Raw genomic sequence first — 16,744 nt, 5'->3', positions numbered from 1 at the left:
CACGCACGTGTCACTGCTGTGCTGGGAGCAGTGCGGGCCGTGCACAGGGTCACTGCACACCGTGTTTTCAGAAGGCATTGCAGAAGGCATAGCTGGCCCGCAGCGCAACAGGGGGTTTTGCTGGCAGTAAGAGTTGTGCTTTTTTTGTGGCTTTTTTTTTTCCTTTTTTTTTCTTCCCTGTGTTTTGGCAGAATCCTAGCAATAAGCAGTAAATGATTTCATTAATAACCTGCAAAGAGCTGCTCACCAGCTGAGCTGTGGGATCTGTCTGTGCATTCGCTCCTGGACTGAAGGGAGCTGCCAGTGCAGGAGCTGATGTGTTTTGCTGCTCAGCGCCATGGGCAGAGCTGCAGCACGTGGCTGTTGGTGCCGGCTGCGTTGAGCAGAGCCAGCTGTGGTGCTGAGGAGGGGGAGCTGAGGTGTAGGTGAGCAACTGCTGTCCCCCCCCCCAACCCCGACATCCTGCTATACTGCTGCCTGTGGGCTGCCCTGTCACCTGCACAGGGACCGGTGCGCCCGTGGGTATCCCCAACCCTTCTGCCTTTTCTTGCTGTGGGAGGTCAGAGGAGTGCCAGTGGAGCAGGGCTGAGACTCTTCAGTAACTTTCCAGGGTGCCAAGCATCATGGCCACAGAGATGTGGGCGTCTCAGCTTGAGTTTTGGGGGAAAATAGCTCCAGGTGAGCCAGGCATGGATGGTTTTGCCACACCGTGAGCTCTGCAGATATAAGCATAAGCTTTACTGCCAGCTTTTCGGTCAAGTCGGATGTTTTACAGACCGGGTTCAGCTGCAGTGAATGTTCTCCGGGGATGTTGGAGCAGGATTTAATGCAGGCAGTGTGTTGCTGCAGTGCACAGAGCAACACAGAGCTCGCCAGAAAGAGGCACCCTAAAGAAGGCTATTAAACTGGGGGTATCCACAACATATAATAGGATGCTTGAGCACAGGAGGTCCCATTGGCCCTGGGTGAGCGTTTTGGGATTAATTCCCCCTTGTCAGGAGAAGTGCTAGCTCATGCCTTGGCTTCCTGAGCTCCCCAGGCACTCGCACCCCCCCATGCTCTTTTCTGCGAGCCAGAACCCTATGAGGTGTCGGAGGTTGGGGCCCCTGGGTGCTCTGCCCCTTCCGTGGGAGCAGGGCTGTGTTGCTCTCTGCCAACATGGCTGTGTCTGCACATACATATTCCTGCTAATGGAGCTGCTGCTTTACCCATTGGTTCCTCTCCCTGGAAAGGGCTCACGAGAGCAACTGCAGCTTTCCCTTTGCTCTACAGAGCCTATTTAGTTTGCACATATTGCCGCAATGATTGCGAGATTTCATCAGATGAGCGGCGCATCTTTCTTGATAGCCTATATAATTTCTTCCAGAGGGATGCATTGCATTAAATCTTTAATGCAGCAAGCTGCTAGGGGAGCGCGCCGAGCCGCCCCGCGTTGCTACTGATCTCACACGTGGCCCTGGTGCCATTTCGGAGGCTTTGCCTTGCACAGCAGTTGGAGCTGGTGCTGTGAGAGCATCGGTGGCAAAGGGCTGCGTTGCTCTTGTGCTGGCAGTCGGCTTTGATACCTCTTCATGGAGACGTGGCTGCAGAGCCTTGTGTGGGCCCTCTGTAACTGTTGGACTGTGAGGTGGCTCCATAGCAGGGAAGGAGCCCACAGAGATGCTTGTGGGTGGGAGAGCACTCAGTACCTGTAATATATCCAGCCCCAACTGGAGATTGCATAACCAAGCACGCGCTGAGCTCTGCTTGCCTGGCTGTGACGTCCAGGGCCACCCCTGGGGCTCGAGCTCTGCCCCATAGGGGGTCAGGAAGCACAGAGCTCAGCAGCGAGCTGTGCTTGCAGCCGTTCTCAGCCACGATGCTCCCCACTTTCTGCCTCCACAAGGGTGACAAGGGACCACCACATCCTGCTCAGGGCAAGGCAGGCACGTGAGTGGGAGCTCTTGGTGCTTGGGATGCCATGCTGCTGCTCGGGGACCCTCTGGCTGTGCCAGCTGCTGCCCACGGTGTCGGTGAGCTGCTGCCCCACAGGTACTGCTGCTCTTTGGGCTGCTGGCTTCTAGCTCCTCAGGGCATAGAGCTGTGTCATGCAGCATCTTGGTGCCCTTGTGCATCCTCCGGTCACCCTCGAGGCATCCCTTTGTCTGGTCTGTGCCCGGTGGTGACTTTAATTCTTCCTTGTGCTGGGGAGGGTTTGTATTGAAAGAGCCAGAGTGTTTCTTTTCCCTTGGATGTTATTTAGGTTCTGTGCTCTGCTTAGCAGTCCTGGAGGTTTTAATTGCACGGCGAGCATTTGGAAGTTTGAAAGGCTTGTTTTTACTTTATTTTAATTAAATTGCTAGAACCTGGGGGGAAATCTCCCAGCTTAATTTAAACAAGCTGAGTAAATCCAACACCCGTCCGATGATTGCACCGCTCTGAGTTCTGACGTGAGAGGTTAAAATTTGACCCTGGGCTTGAGAGTTTGCAGTCCTCATCTGCAGTGTGAGAGGGCTGCGTCCATCCACTGTTTGGGAAGGGAGCTGAGGTTTTCAGTCTGGACACAGAATTATTGGATGGAAGGGAAAAGGCAGCCAGAGGCTGAGAGTGCTGGGTGATGCAGCTGCAGTCCCTGCTGGGCTCAGCGCTCCGATGCCGCCCAGCCAAAAGCAGAGGCTCAACCCTGCTCTGAGCAGTGCTTGTCAGTGCCCAGACGTGGCCCAGACGTGCTGGCAGGGAGGGGATGGGCTGTGGGGAGCTGCTTCTCACCAGGTGGCACAGAGGCTGTCCCTGGGCACAGCTGGCCCCACGGATTGCAGCCCTGCTGCTCTCCAGAGCTTTCTCGCTCGACACAGATTGTTATTCTAAAGAGAGTTTGTGTTTGCTGGGAGGTAATTGCAAGAAATAGCCTCCATTTGCTGCGATCTTTGATCATGCTAATAGGTTTTCTGATTTTTGCTTAGGCTTTTGCTAGGGCTTTTTTCTTGAGAGGGTGGGTGGGAGGGAAAGAGTAACAGTTTGGGGCACGCTGAGCTGTCTGCTTCCCAGCTGGCTCTGGGGAGATGATCTGTCACCAGTTGCCCCAGTTGGGCAGGGCCTGGGGGTTTGCATGAGGGCGAGGGGCAGAGCTGTGGTGCCCACGTGTGCCCCTGCCAGCTCCATCCTCCTCTCATTGTTCTGCCTCTGCTTTTCCTTTTGCAGCTTCCTCCCATCGTATCACTCAAGGCCAGGTTGGTTGGGGCCCTGGGCAGTCTGGTCCAGCATTAGATATGGAGGTTGGCAGCCCTGCCTGCAGCAGGGAGGTTGAAGCTTGATGATCCCTGAGGTCCATTCCAACCCAAGCCATTCTACGACTCTATGATTGCTGCCTGTGTTTGATGCTTTCTCTCATCCTTTTGAACTCAGCAAACCATCTTGCTGGGGAAAGACTGACTAATTTTCTCTTTTTTCCTTAGCAAACCCCCACCGCTCCTCCTGCTGTGTCCTGCCCTTATCTCTCTCTGCAAGCTCCAGCACGGTGTCTGTGCCATCTCCAAGGAGCAGGCACCGGGGCAGGGCTTCAGCAGCTGCAGGCAGAGCAGCTTCAGCTGCAGGGTTCTGCATTGCATCTGGATTCCCTAATGTTGCTAATGCCATCTCTTCCGAGCTTCACGCACAGGAAAGTGGGCCAGATTACAGGGAGAGCGTGTCTGTGAAGCCTCTCTCTACGTGATTCGGTGCTGTTCCCAGGAAGGAGGATGTTTTGTGCAGCACATCTGGATTTGCTGCTGGAACTGGAGGGCTGGTGCTAGCTGAGTTCTGATGCGGCCATGTGCCAGGCAGACTCCACGCACTGACGCCAGGTATCGGCGCTGAGATTTGTGTGCAGTGCCATAGGAGTGACAATTAAAGTGAATTGCCTGCTTAGTCTGAAATGATAGTGCCTCTTACACTCTGCTTTTTATTACAACTATATTAAAATGCAGCACTGCCATAGGGCTGTGTCTGCGCCGTATGCGTGCCGGGCATGGGGCTGTGGCACTTGGCTGGGAGCAGCTGTCCCCATGTCACAGCCCAGTCCTGCTGCACACATCCCTATTTGGACATGGTGCCTGGCACAGAGGGGTGCTGGGGGGGCCCTGGGCCACTGCTTGGCCCCTTGGGATGGAGGTTCCTCTTGGGGTTTTGTGTCTTCATTGTCGTTGTCTGTATGACACACCATGGTGTGCTGATGCTGCTGGTCCAGCTGCACGTCGGATGCTCACAGAGTTATTTTGACCCCTCCCTAAAGACCAAAATGACTTTGGGACCTTGGAGCTGTTGGATGACTTTGCAATATGATGTTTTAACAGGGATACGAGTGTGTGTGTGTGTATGTTTGGTACGGAGACGTTTAGTAGTTGCCAGAAGTCTCCTGTGTGCTCCTTAGCAACCTCAGGAGCAACCTTCATACTTGTGCTTCTTGTGCACTTGTGCTGCTTGGTTTTGTTCATCCCGTGGATTCGTGTTCTGCCCTTTTCTCTGACTGTTCTGCAGTGTCTGATGGTGCTTTTGCACCCGGGGCTGATGGGGTGAGGGAAGTGGTGCCCCATCACTGCGCGTCGTTAAGTGCAGAGTGGAAAAGAAAAAAAAAGGATGCTTATCAAAATTCTTCACTGTTGGCTTACCTTGTTCCTGTGAGGTTTCATAGAATTGTTTGAGTTGGAAGGGACCTTTAAAGGCCATCTGGTCCAATCCTCCTGCAGTGAACAGAGACACCCAGAGCTCCATCAGTGCTCAGAGCCCACCTGGCCTGACCTCGGGGGTCTGCAGGGTCACAGCGGCGCCGCCTCTCTGGGCAACCTGTGCTGGTGCCTCACTGCCCTTATTGTAACAGACTTCTTCCTTACATGCCATTTAAATCCTTCCTTCTTTAGCTGGAAACCTGTTGTCTTGTCACAGCAAAGTCTGGCCCTTCCCTCACCCTGCTGGCCACGTGGCTTTGGGTGCAGCCCCCGATCCCATTGGTTTTAGGGCTGTAAGAGCACACTGCCGGCTCACGTCCAGCTGACACCCAGTCCTTCCCAGCAGGGCTGTGCTCCATCCTTACATCCTCCAGCTTGCACTGATAGCAGGGGTTGCCATCACCCGGGTGCAGACCTCGCGCTTTGCAGAACCTCACGCAGTTCCCCTGGGCGCTCAGCCTGCCCTGGTCTCTCTGGATGGCATCCCACCCCTCAGCTGTACTGACCGCCCCACACAGCCTGCTGCCACCTGCAAACTGCTGAGGGTGCACTCAATCTCAGTGTCTGTGTCACTGGTGAAGGTGTTAAAGAGCGCCAGCACTGAACCCAGAAGAACAGCACTCATCACTGATCTCCATCCGGACATTGAGCCATTGACCACCACTCTCTGGGTGTGATCTCATAACCAGTTCCTTATCTATCAAACAGCCGACCCATCAAATCCAGCAGCAGTCATTGAGCTCTGGGAGCTGTGGCTCCAGGAGAGAGGGGGGGGTTGTGTAGCTCAGTTCCTGGCATAGGGATCTGAAAGCAAAGCCCTGCAGGAATGATGCTGGCGTCCTCTGGCACTGTGGGAGCAGATGAAGCCGTCAGCTCCATCTGACCAATGCTCTTTCCCTTTTTCCCTAGCTGCTGTGGAGGAGAGCTGTTGGAATAAAAGTTGCCCAGGGAAACAACAGAGCATCCAGCTGCAGGTTGCTCGGCAGCATAGCAATGGGGCTGTGAGGACACCCCTGGGCTTGGGGCCGGAGCCATCTGCAGCAGCAGGGATGGTTTCCAAGCCCTGCACCTGGGCACCAAGCGTGGGGCTGTTTCAGGCTGCTGGGAGGGAGCCGGTAGCTCTTCTGCCTGGAAAATGGGCTGTTGTTGGTTGCAAGCTGAGATTTGTGTTGCTTCCTGGGTCTGCGCAGCCTTCACCTTGTTGGAAGCGAGGGCTTTGAAATGGGAAGTGCTGATCTGTTGCCCCGGTGGGCACGTGCACAGGAATGTGATGGGCTCAGATACCGTGGCACGCTCATGGCTTTATTTCCCCTCCAGAACAGGTGTGAGATGCTTGTGCAGTGTTCTGGCAGGTGCTGGGGTGTGTGTGTGGCTGCACAGAGTCCCAGCCCCTATGGATCCTCATTTCTGTTTTACCCCGTCTTCTCTGCAGCTCTTCTTTAAAAAGAATCACAAAACAGAATGAAAACAAAACGACACACGAACTTAACTACGATTTCATTTAAAGTTTTTCATTCTGCTGTTAAATGGCAGTGGGAAGCTGCCTTTCGCATCACTGAGTACACGGCTGCACCCCCAGCACAGCAGATTGCTAATGTGAAATGAGAGAAATTCCAGCAGCATCTCAGCAGATTGTCTCTGCTTAATGACAGGAGCAGCACTCAGCTGGAAGCTGGTGGCTGTGACAGCGCTGTCCCCAAGGGCTGACCTCAGGGCCTGGGGTTCTCCTCTGCCTCGGAGGAAGGGAACAGCCTTCCTTTGGCCTAAGGGCACCGGGGGAGGGGGCTTGAAAGGTGGAGGAGAGATAGGGCTGCAGCTGGTCCCTCCTGGGCAGGGAGGTGGGATGTGGCAGCAGGGGCTGCAGAGTGGCAATCCCCTCAGGAATCGGTTTTCCATCACACCTGGAGAAGTCCATAGAGCTGTCCTGCTCTGAACTTTCCAACATCAGCCCTCTGCCCTTGCTGGGCCGCGGGGTGCTGGGGCTGTCAGCCTCGCTCCTGGGAGCTTGGGTCTGGTGCACGCACCCTTCTGCTTTCTCCGCATTTCTCCGCGTCGCCCTGTTGTCCCCCTCAGAACGACGCTGCTTTTGGCCTTTGCAAATCGAACGCGATGCCATTTGCAAAGCAAGGCTGAGCACGGCGGCTGGCGGAGAGGCTCCGCGGCAGCATCGCTCCGTTCGGATCTAAGGGACGGCATCGCGCCGGACCTCGCTCCGCATTTTTCCTCCCCCCGCTCTCCGCTGCGGCCCCGGCTGACCGCTCCTCCGGCACCGGCGTCGGGCGTTCGGTTCGCTCGCAGCGCGCTCTGCCCGCTCCGTCCCGCACCGCTCCCCGCTGCCCCCCCCGTCCCCCGCTGCCCTCCTTCGGCGTCTCGCCTTTCGCCTCGAATAGGAACGGGGAGCCGGGATGTGCGCGGCGGCGCGGCCAGCCCGTGCTGTGCCTTCGCCCCTCTCTTCGCCGACGCGCTGATTTTGGGGAGCCTCCGGCAGCGCTGGAGCCCCTCGGGGCGGGCAGGTGGGCGGCGCGGGGGGGGGGCGGGCAGGAGATTCTCCCCCCACCCCGGCGGGGCGTACCCCGCTGCTGCTGGAAGGCGTCGGACTCGGAGCGGGGAGCCGAGGGAGAGGAGGAGAAACAGGGAGGAAAGCGGCGGGGCGGGGAAGCGGACTGCCGGCAGCGGATGGCTCTGAGCGGGGAGGAAGCAATGAATGATTTGCGTTGTTTATTTATTTATCTATTTTAACATGGCATCCACAACGCGGGGATCGAGAGGATGCGAAGGCGGCTCGCGGATCTGCCACCTCGGTTAGCGCCGCTCGTCTTGGCCGCTTCCCCGAGGGTCTGCGCCGGCACGGCCGGGGGTTTCCGTCCGCCGCCCCTGGATGCACCTCGCTGACTCGACCGGGTTTTGCTCTGCAGGGCTGGAGTGGCGTTTTGAAGCCTTTTTTCCTTCCCCTCTGCCCAGGCGGCGCCCTGCACTGAGGATGCAGAGCTCCCAACGGGGGAGCTTTGGGAGCAGGATTTCCCTCCAAGTCTGCGGCATCCCTCTGCCTGCTGCCAGCGGGAGAGATGTTTTGTGCTGGAGCTCGGGGAGCAGAGCCCAGAGGTGACCTCTGGTTGGATCAGAGCTGCTCGTTTTAAATGCCTGTGCCTCTCCTCGTGCTCAGGTGTTTGGTGAGCTGGAAAATCGTGTTGGGTAGGTGCTGCTGGAGGCAAAGGGTTGGCTTCTGCATTGGAAAACAGGGAGGGAGGAGAACTGGAAAACTCCAAACAGCCACAAGAAGAGCAAGCGGGGATGCTCTCCACCTCCTGTGCTGATCCCTGTGCCATAAGAACAGACCCTCTGGAAATCCATCTGACCAGCTGATGTCCCAGGCATTCACGTTGCTGCTGCTGACCTGGCCAGCATCCATCCCCCCACCTGGCTGAGGACCGGCTCCCTCGTCTTGGGCGCGTGCTGAACATCCACTTGCTGCGGGGGCATGCAGACTCGTGCCACCTCTGCCGAGGGATCCTTTCCACGGGCCATTATTATTTTTTCCCCTCCTTCTTAACTCAGCTCTGCAGCAGCAGCCACGTTACAGTAGAGAAGCACGCGGCCTCGAGCTCCCGCCGTGCAGCCTGGTGCCTGTGGACGGCTCAGGCGGGCAGAGCCTCCCATCTGCAGGGCTCACCGTGACTCCTGCCTTCAGCTCACCTTTGGACCTGCAGCGCTCTTTTCCTGGTCCCACACCTGATGGAGCGTGCAGGGCCACGAGTTGGGACATAGCATGCGGGAGCGTGGCGGTGCCCACGGCTGCAGGCGGGCGTGCGCTGGGAGCTGGCGGGGGCCATGGCTTCATTTGGGAAGCTGACGGAGTACTTCAGCCTGAGGAAGTCGAGGACGGAGCTGCGCACAGAGCGACGGGGCCGGCGCAGCGGGAGCTGCTGCTGTAGTGTCACCGAGTGCAGGTATGGGGTGGCAGCCCCTTCCGTCCTGGAGTGGCTGCAGGGTGGGACTCGTGGTCCTTGGTGCGCTGCTTCCCCATGCCCTCTGCTATCACCGTGGGCTGGGGATGAGTTGGGAGCTTTGCAAGCAGCATTTCGGTGCTGCCTGGGATGCTGGAGCTTTGGGATGTCTGGTGTCCTGTGTCTCTGCCCAGGGCACGTCTGAGGTGTCGGCGGTGCATCTCGGGTGTCTGCCATGTGACTGCCTGCACGTATACCTGCCTGCTTCTGTCTCCTGCTTTGTGCTGTGCCTCCTCACCCAGCCCCTTGTTACAGTGGCGGGGCTACGCACCGCAATTGTCCTTCTCTCCGTCCTCCTCTCACGCTGTTGCGTATAAAACCCACAGCTACAGAGCCAGCAACAGGTTGCTCCATGGGTGGAGATGGAAGCCTGTGTGCTGTGTGCCCTCCCTGCCTAAGCCTCTGCCTTGTGCAGGGAGGGGTGTGTGATGCTGGGAGCTCACACCCCATGGTGCATGGGAACACATCAATGTTGTTGTGGTTGTTTGTGGGGAAGGGCTATTGCCAGAGCTGACGCACAGCTGCTGTCCCTGCTGTCCCTGTGTGCCAGCCCAGGCAGAGCTGAGCCTGTGCCAGGTGGGGCTGACATGGAAAAACAGCACTGAGATATCCGCTCACCCTCTTCCCTGGTGTCTGAGCTTCTCGGGCTCTGCTAATGGTATTAAGGAGTTGGTGATCTGTTGTCTGGAGCCCTCCTGCTGCTCTCCGCATCACACCAAGCTGGTGAGACACACAGTGCTAGTGCTGCTCCCTTCTTCACTCTGCAATTCCAGAGATATCACCTCTTCCCTGCTCACTCAGAGCATGGCATGTTCTGTCCAGATGCCTGAAGGTGCTCACGGCTGAGCTGAGAGCACCAGGCAGTGACAAACATGGAAGCCATGAACCCTGGGTTTGGCTGTGCCTGCATGTAGGGATGGTGCTGGCACTGCTGAGCACAAGCATCCCTGGGGTTTGCTCTGTGCACTTTGTAGACAGGGAGCATTTGCCATATAGCTGTTGTGCCAGCAAGAGGGCAGCGAGGTGATGCTGCTGGGGCCCTGCACCGTGTGCCCATGCACAGAGTGCTGTGTTCCCAGACCTGGTTACCCGTGTGAAGGGAGATGCTGTGGTGCGTTGCTCTCTCTGGAGCACTAACCATAAAGCAGCACTGCTGGTGTGTGACTCATGTACCAAACTTCCTGGGGTGTTGCTGGGCACAGATGCGCTAACACTTCCCCAGCACATGAGTGTGGGGCTTCCTGGTGGAGCTCTGCCCCATGGTTCCTGGGAGCAGAAGTTTCCCCACGCAGCCCAGCAGCCCCAGGGCTGACTCCAAGCAAGGGCTGCTCCTGCTGTTGCTGTGTCTGTGCCCTGATGACATACTGATGGGAGTCAAAATAAGCATTGATCAGATCATGGGATGCTCTTGAAATCAGTGTCTCTGTTCACCGAAGCTCCTTCTTCACTTCTACAAGTCAACGTGGGTGAATGAAAACGTGGTGCTCCTGCATCCTGGGCAGTGCCACACCAGGGTGGCCGGATCCCCCAGGGTTGGTGTGGCTCACGGCGATCGGCTCCAGGTGCTGCTGGGACTCAGCAAGCAACACCAGCATGCAGGGTGCTGCTTGGTGTTATTAAATTCTAAATATAGTGATCCCACTCATTCTCAGAGGACCTAAAAGATATTAGCAGTGTGTAGTTGTGGTATTAAGTAATAAGCCTGCGTTTTTAAATGACACCCACAGAAAAAGCAGGGTTGAGTAAGTCTGCTGGGTCTGGGAATTTGTGCCGTGAGCCAGCAGGGCTCCAACTTGTGCACAGACAGCTAACACAGCAATAGCACCTTCTTGCTCCGTGCTGTTGGCCAAACCCTCAAGTGCTCACAGGTGCTGCTCAGCCTCCTCTTTTTACATACCCCAAAGCAACCGAGCACAATCCTTCCAGGAGAACACAGCCTACTGCCCTCGCTGCCTGCCAGCACTGCTCTCAGGTCAGACCAACCTCAGCAGCCGCTGAGAAACCCTCCAAAACCCATTATCTCCATGAAATGCTGCTGGATCCGTTCCCTGCCAGGAGAGCCAGAAGCACCCAGGATCTCCAGCCAGGACATGTCCTATTTCTCTGCTGTGAGCTGCAATGCAGAGCCATGCCGTGGTTCACATCTCCTTGTAATGTCAGCAGGTGCTCCTCCGCCTTGAGAGACGCTCTGCTGTGGCACAGCTGCCCACTTCATGAAGCTGAAGGGCTGGCAGGTCTCTGGGCTGGTGCACCTAGCAGGTAGCACCTGCCGGTGCTTGTGATGGACTGGAAAAGTCCACCAGAGCCTCTTAAACAAGCAGTTTATTCTCAGTGACTTTTTGCAGCCTTGTAGGAGTTTTATGGCAGAGCTGAAATGTCTGAGCTGAGTGGCTGTGGAGCTGTGCTGGTTTCTGCAGTGTGAGAGTCTGCATCATCACAGAGGTGCATTTCTGGAGGCTGCAGTGCTGGGCAAAGGGGCCGTGAGCCTGGGCAGGAATGCAGCAGGGGCTGCGTGCAGCCATGTAGGGCTACATTATCTGCTTTGTTTCCTGGTGCCAGCATCGGTGTGCTCACCTGGTGTTCTGCATGCCTGGTGTGGAGGAGCAACGAAAGGAAAAGACACGTGCAGTACAGAATAGCTAACTTTCACTTTGTTATTTTTGAGCTGAAAGGACTGGGCAGCCCCTGGCAAGTTCGTGCTGCTTCCAGAAGTGGATCAGGAAGGAGGAAGGCACAACCACGACTGGCACTCACTGTGTGTGTGTGGTGGAGGCCAGGCTGGATGGGGCCCTGGGCAACCTATTCTAGTATTAAATGTGGAGGTCAGTGGCCCTGCCTGTGGCAGAGGGGTTGGAGATTCATTATCCTTGAGGTCCCTTCCAACCCAGGTCATTCCGTGATTTTGTGAGGTACCTCCCAGGCTTTGTCCTGGCTGGAGATCCTGGGTGCTTCTGGCTCTCCTGGCAGGGAACGGATCCAGCAGCATTTCATGGAGATAATGGGTTTTGGAGGGTTTCTCAGCGGCTGCTGAGGTTGGTCTGACCTGAGAGCAGTGCTGGCAGGCAGCGAGGGCAGTAGGCTGTGTTCTCCTGGCAGGATTGTGCTCGGTTGCTTTGGGGCGTGTAAAAATATCTCTCCAGCTCTGGCAGCAGTTCTGTGCTCAGGCATGCAGTCATGATGGGGAAGAGGCAGAACTGGCACGTTTTGGGGCTGGAAACTGCACTGAAGGCACAAACCCTGCGTGAGCAGCAGGCAACGGGAGGCGGCTGGGTAAAAATGAAAGCGGGTCTCCCATCTCTGGTTTACAGCCCTGAGAATCCCCACGGTTGCACAGGGACATCACGACTGAGCCCTGCCAAGTTGCAGTCTCGTGTCCTTCGGTCAGTGCTGGCTGGCGGGGCTGGATTTTAAAAGAGAATGTAAGTGAGGCACTGGGAAGTGCTTGAATCTGAGTGAGAAGTTTCCACCTCGCACTGCTCGGAGGTGTTTGTGGCAGCTGTATGTGAGATGTGGTTGCTCCCCAGCTCCGACACCCGCCTCGCTGAGCAGCCAGCAGGACAGCGTGTGGGTGTGTGTGCATCTGCATTATTGCCACGACAGATCAGTGGCATCTATGTAAGAAATAAATAGTAAGACAAAAAGTGATGGACGTGTCCGCTGCTGATGCGTGGAAGCGCTCCGTGCTGATGCTGAACCAAGCCAAGCTGGAAATAGCCCTAAATCCCATGTCAGTGACTCAGCCACAGCCTGCTGGGCAGAAGTTAATCCTGCTGAAGTTCCCTGCAGCAGACATTGGTGTCTTTTGGACTCAGCCCCTCTCCCTCGTGCCGGTGGATGGTGTGGGTGCTGGCTGTGGTGGCAGCTCGCAGGGTGCTGTGGGGCTGCACTCTGTGGCTGTCCTGTGCTTTTTCTGCCTGCAGCTGGTGAGCAGAGCCTTGCTGCCTCCATCGCTGTGCTGTATGGCTGTGGGGGTGGTTCTCTGCCCCTCCTGTCCCTGGGCACTGTGTGTGGTCCCCAGGGCACTGGGAAGGCTTGCTGCTTCAGAAGGGTCGCAAAAGAGCCCTGGTGCTCTTAGCATCATCCTTTAGGGTCTGGAGGAGTGTTACATCTGAACCCAAGTGATGATGGGCGTGCGCTGGCTTTCTTCTCCTCTGCCCAGCTCCTGAGCTCCTTTTGAAGCTAATTGTTAGGGTGGGGACGGGGTTGGGAGCTGGCTGTGTTCTGCAGAAGCTGAAGCTCATCTTTACTCGGATTAGGCAAAAACCCAACAGTCATCCTTTCGTTTGGTGTGACAGCTGGATGGGCTAGCAGGAAGGGGAAGTTACGCTGGCATTAAGGAGAATTACATATGTAGCACGACTGCAGCAAACTTCTCCGGCAGCGAGCCTTGGCCCTGTGAGTCACGCTTGCTAGAAAGACTGCTTGGTGCCTCATTCACCCACTGTGTTGGCACTGAGTCACAGCTGGGTGGGTGGGCAGGTAGGAAACAGAGGCCCCGGCCGCACACACCGGGGGAAGCGGCTCAATGAGGCTCTGTGAACGCCAACAGCTTCTAATTAAAGCGGCGGGCGGCGAGGGGGAGGCTTGTGAATGGAGCAGGGTGCTGGGCTGCGTCCCCGGCTCACCCCCCGGCTGTGCTGACGCGGCAGGGGGCTGCAGGGCTTGCGGTTTGTTCAGTTTGCTTGTAGTTCTCACTACTCTGATCCGTCAGCGATAGGTGATAAATTACATTAATCACATTAATTACTCTGCTGAGTCTGCTCGGCCCGGGTCGGTAATTGGCGAGTGATCTCCCTGTCCTTACCTTAACCCTGGAGCCTTTTCCATTCTATTTCCTCCCTCTTTTCCTTCGAGGAGGAGCTCTGTGGTGGGGTCAGCTGCCCACGGGGAGCTGCTGGTGGTGGCTCACTGATATTTGTGTCTCACTTTCCAATGGGACAGAACCCAAGCGTGCTGTTTTGCTCAAGGTGCTGCTGACCCAGAGAAGAGCTCTGCCATCGTGTATGAATGTTTACACGGGGGAGAAAAGGCAGGAAGGTCTCAGTGGGTTTCCTTTCACGTTGTTCTGCACTCTGCTCATGCTTTCTTTGCATCTGTTTGGTGGGATCCTCACAACCCAGTGCTTCCGGCCCCTTGGGATGGGGGCAATGCCATCCGGGCTGCCCTGCCCTCACCCTGCATCCACCCCCCTTCATTACAGAGCACTTCTCAGGGATGTTACTGCAGCATTTTGGGAGCATGAATCCATCCCATTGATCAGGCTTGTGTCCACCTGGCCGCAGTGGGTGCTATTGGTGCTCTGGGGTTCTGGTGCTTCAGATCAAAACCCAGCCCATCTCAGAAGGGGAGGAGGGTTTGAAACAACAACACGCTGTCCAAAAACTGTGCTTAGGGATATTTTTTTGGCTAAAATATGAAATGATGACTTTTTGCCGGGGCTTAGCAGACTTAGGGCAGCCTTGCCAATGCTGACCTCAAGGGGTGGAACGCTTGCTCACGCTGCAGAAATGATGGGATTTAAAGCAAACCAGGCTTTCTGCACCGGAGCGTTCAGAGTTTGTGCCCAGCGCGTCTCACCCATGCCTGCAATGTGCTGTATGAGGTGAGCTCAGCTCCATTCTCCTCCTTTGCCCAGGACAAAGCACAGCTCTGCTCTGGCTCTGCCCCATGGCTTCATGGCCACGACTGGGGTGAGAGCACCGGGTGCCGGGCCGATGGCCACGAGGGTCTGCCCTGTGTGTGTGGGCAGGGGCCAACCTGCCCTGCCGCAGGGTTTGGATGCTCATTGGTTCTCATCTCGGCTCTGCCTGCCTCTCAGCATAAGCTGTTATGTGTCCGACTGAGAGGTTCATGGCTTAAAACAAAGAGCTGCATGCTATTTTCCGGTTTGCTCCCCCCCTTGAAGCTTTCCCGTTCCCCTGCCGAGCAGCCCAGCCGCCTTCGGTATCCTCACTGCTGCACGGGCACCGGGGGGAGCAGCAGCTCCGTGTCCCGTCGTGGTTTGCTGCCGTTGGCCCCGGCTGCCTCCTGTCGTTGCCCGGCCGATGGCCCCTGCTGTGCAAAGCTCGTCAGCCCGGAGCGATGGCAGGAGAGGAGCTCTGCAAACCAGCTGGTGGAAATCATGATATTTACCAGCACACAGCTGAGCTTTGGGGGAGGTATTTTTTATAGCTTCACATGTTGGTTGTGGTTTTATTTGTTGGCTGTTTTGTTTTGTTTTGTTTTTTTCCCCCTGAACTTGTGAGCTGAATGCTGTTTTGTTGTGGGTTTTTTTTTTGTTTGTGTTTTTTTTGTGTGTTTTGTTTTGCTTTGAATCCGTTTCTCAGCCAGCTCAAGGCTGCTGTTGTGTTTTCAGCTCTCCCCTTTGCTCCTCAGCCCCTGGTAGCACCTAGCAGCACAAAGGCAGTTTGGTGGAGGCTCTGCTGGCAGCAGTGTGGGGCTCGGAGTGAGCTGCGGTGGTGTCAGAACATCCCCACAGCCCACAGGGGCTGAGATATCCCTGCTTCATTGGGGCACCACCCGGGTGCTCTGTGGGTCACCCAGATTCATGAGCTCCTGGTTCATGGCAGATTTAGGGGGCGGATGGATGGATTGAGGGCAAGATGGCTGATGGACAGAGGAGGAAGTGCAGCTGTGAGCCCTGTGCTGTCCCATAGGAGGGTTAGTTAGCCTGGGGTCATTCCATCCGTGCCGTGGGGGAGGCAGAGGCTCTGTGTTGCCTCTGAGAACAAGGACAAACCAGCCTGGGCCGTGCTGAGGAGGGCCTTTTGGAGGGTGGTTTCTCCCCCATTGAAATAAAGGGGGAGGAAAGGTTTGTGGAGACAGTGCTTGAGTGCTGTCTTTCCCTGGCTGACTTGCATTGGACTTCTCTCTCTGCCTCCCTCCCTTTTCTCCCTGCTCAGCCCTTCCCCTCCTTCCCTGCAGCAATGAAGCTGTGCGGTGCGGACCTCTCCAGCCAGGACGTGGCTGTGGGGCAGGCACCGGCTTTTCCTTGCTCCAGTGGCTGCTTTGGCTGGGTGGTTTGCTTTCAATAAGTGCCTGAGGAAGCAGCACCTGTGCCCTGGGTGCTGCAGAATGGGTGATGCCGGAGCGGTCTGTGCTGTGCCATCAGCTTGGTGCCACCCTCCCTCACCCTGTGGCATTCCCAGAGCTGGAGGCAGAGAACCTGGCAGCGATGGGGCCGGCAAGACTTGCGTATGCGCTCTCCTTTCCACCAAGCACTGAACAGCTGCTGTTGATGGGCTGTAGCTGTGTTGATGATGGCTTTTCTAATTGAGCTGTACGCTCCCATCAAGGCTCTTTACTAATGGCATGTGGCAGCCTTGGTAACGCACGGCGCTGGGGCTGGCTCACGAAGCACACGGTGCTGCACGATGTCCCAGCAGCAGCACTGGCTGCTGGCCGTGGCACAATGCACGGTGCATCTCCAGCACTGCCTTTGCTTGGGGATTCAAGTCAGATTCCAGGTGGAAACAGGTTAGGGGTTGAAATAGAAATTGTTGTCTGCAGCTCTAAAGTTCTCTTCCAACAGCACGAGTTCACCCCTTTGACCCTCATGTAGTCCATGTGAGCAGCACAGAAGGTACAAAGCAGCGTTAATGTCCCGCATGCTGATGGTGCTCTGCAGCAAACAGAGCTGCATGCAGGCACGTTTGGAGGAGCACTGAGACTTACGTGCAAGAAAGAAGGAAATATTTGAGGTCTGACAGAATGGTGTGGTGGCAGTGGGATGAGGCACAGAGCTGCAGTGGAGGGCAGGCAGAGCTTTCATTCTCTTGTTCACAATTCGTATCATTTCAGTCCTGGTGCCTCTGGTTTATTTGCTCATTTCTGATTATCCGTGTGTCTTAAGATGGACTGGCTTGGAGGTGCTGAGTGCTCGATGTGCTGTTGGTGCTGACTGTGGCTTGCAGCTCAAGATACAAATCCCAATCAGAATGCAAAAGGAGAAGGTTTGCCCAAACGGCTGCAGCCTCGCAAGCCGGGGTTGCACTTCGGTGTTATGCCCCATCCAGGGGCAGCACATGGCAAAGCGTCCTGCAGGGAAGGACGTGACTC

At 56.3% G+C, this 16,744-nt stretch overlaps 1 protein-coding gene across 4 annotated transcripts in view; it reads left to right on the top strand.

Moving 5' to 3' along the window:
• The window catches only part of LOC128079053 (ankyrin repeat and fibronectin type-III domain-containing protein 1-like), a 133,531-nt gene that overhangs the window by 26,974 nt on the left and 89,813 nt on the right, over nt 1–16,744 (top strand). For 2 of the 4 annotated variants that reach the window (XM_052679922.1, XM_052679921.1), the window contains exon 1: nt 7,281–8,629. The exons of the other annotated variants lie outside the window; for them this stretch is intronic. In XM_052679922.1, the coding sequence (XP_052535882.1) occupies nt 8,511–8,629 (119 nt within the window). In that variant the 5' untranslated portion in view covers nt 7,281–8,510. Of the gene's footprint in view, nt 1–7,280; nt 8,630–16,744 lie in introns of those variants that run through there. 4 annotated transcript variants of the gene reach the window in all.

This window comes from Tympanuchus pallidicinctus, unplaced genomic scaffold, assembly GCF_026119805.1.
Source record: "Tympanuchus pallidicinctus isolate F22 unplaced genomic scaffold, pur_lepc_1.0 scaffold18, whole genome shotgun sequence".
Classification (NCBI taxonomy): Eukaryota; Metazoa; Chordata; class Aves; order Galliformes; family Phasianidae; genus Tympanuchus; species Tympanuchus pallidicinctus.
This window is presented reverse-complemented; position numbering and strand designations above follow the sequence as displayed.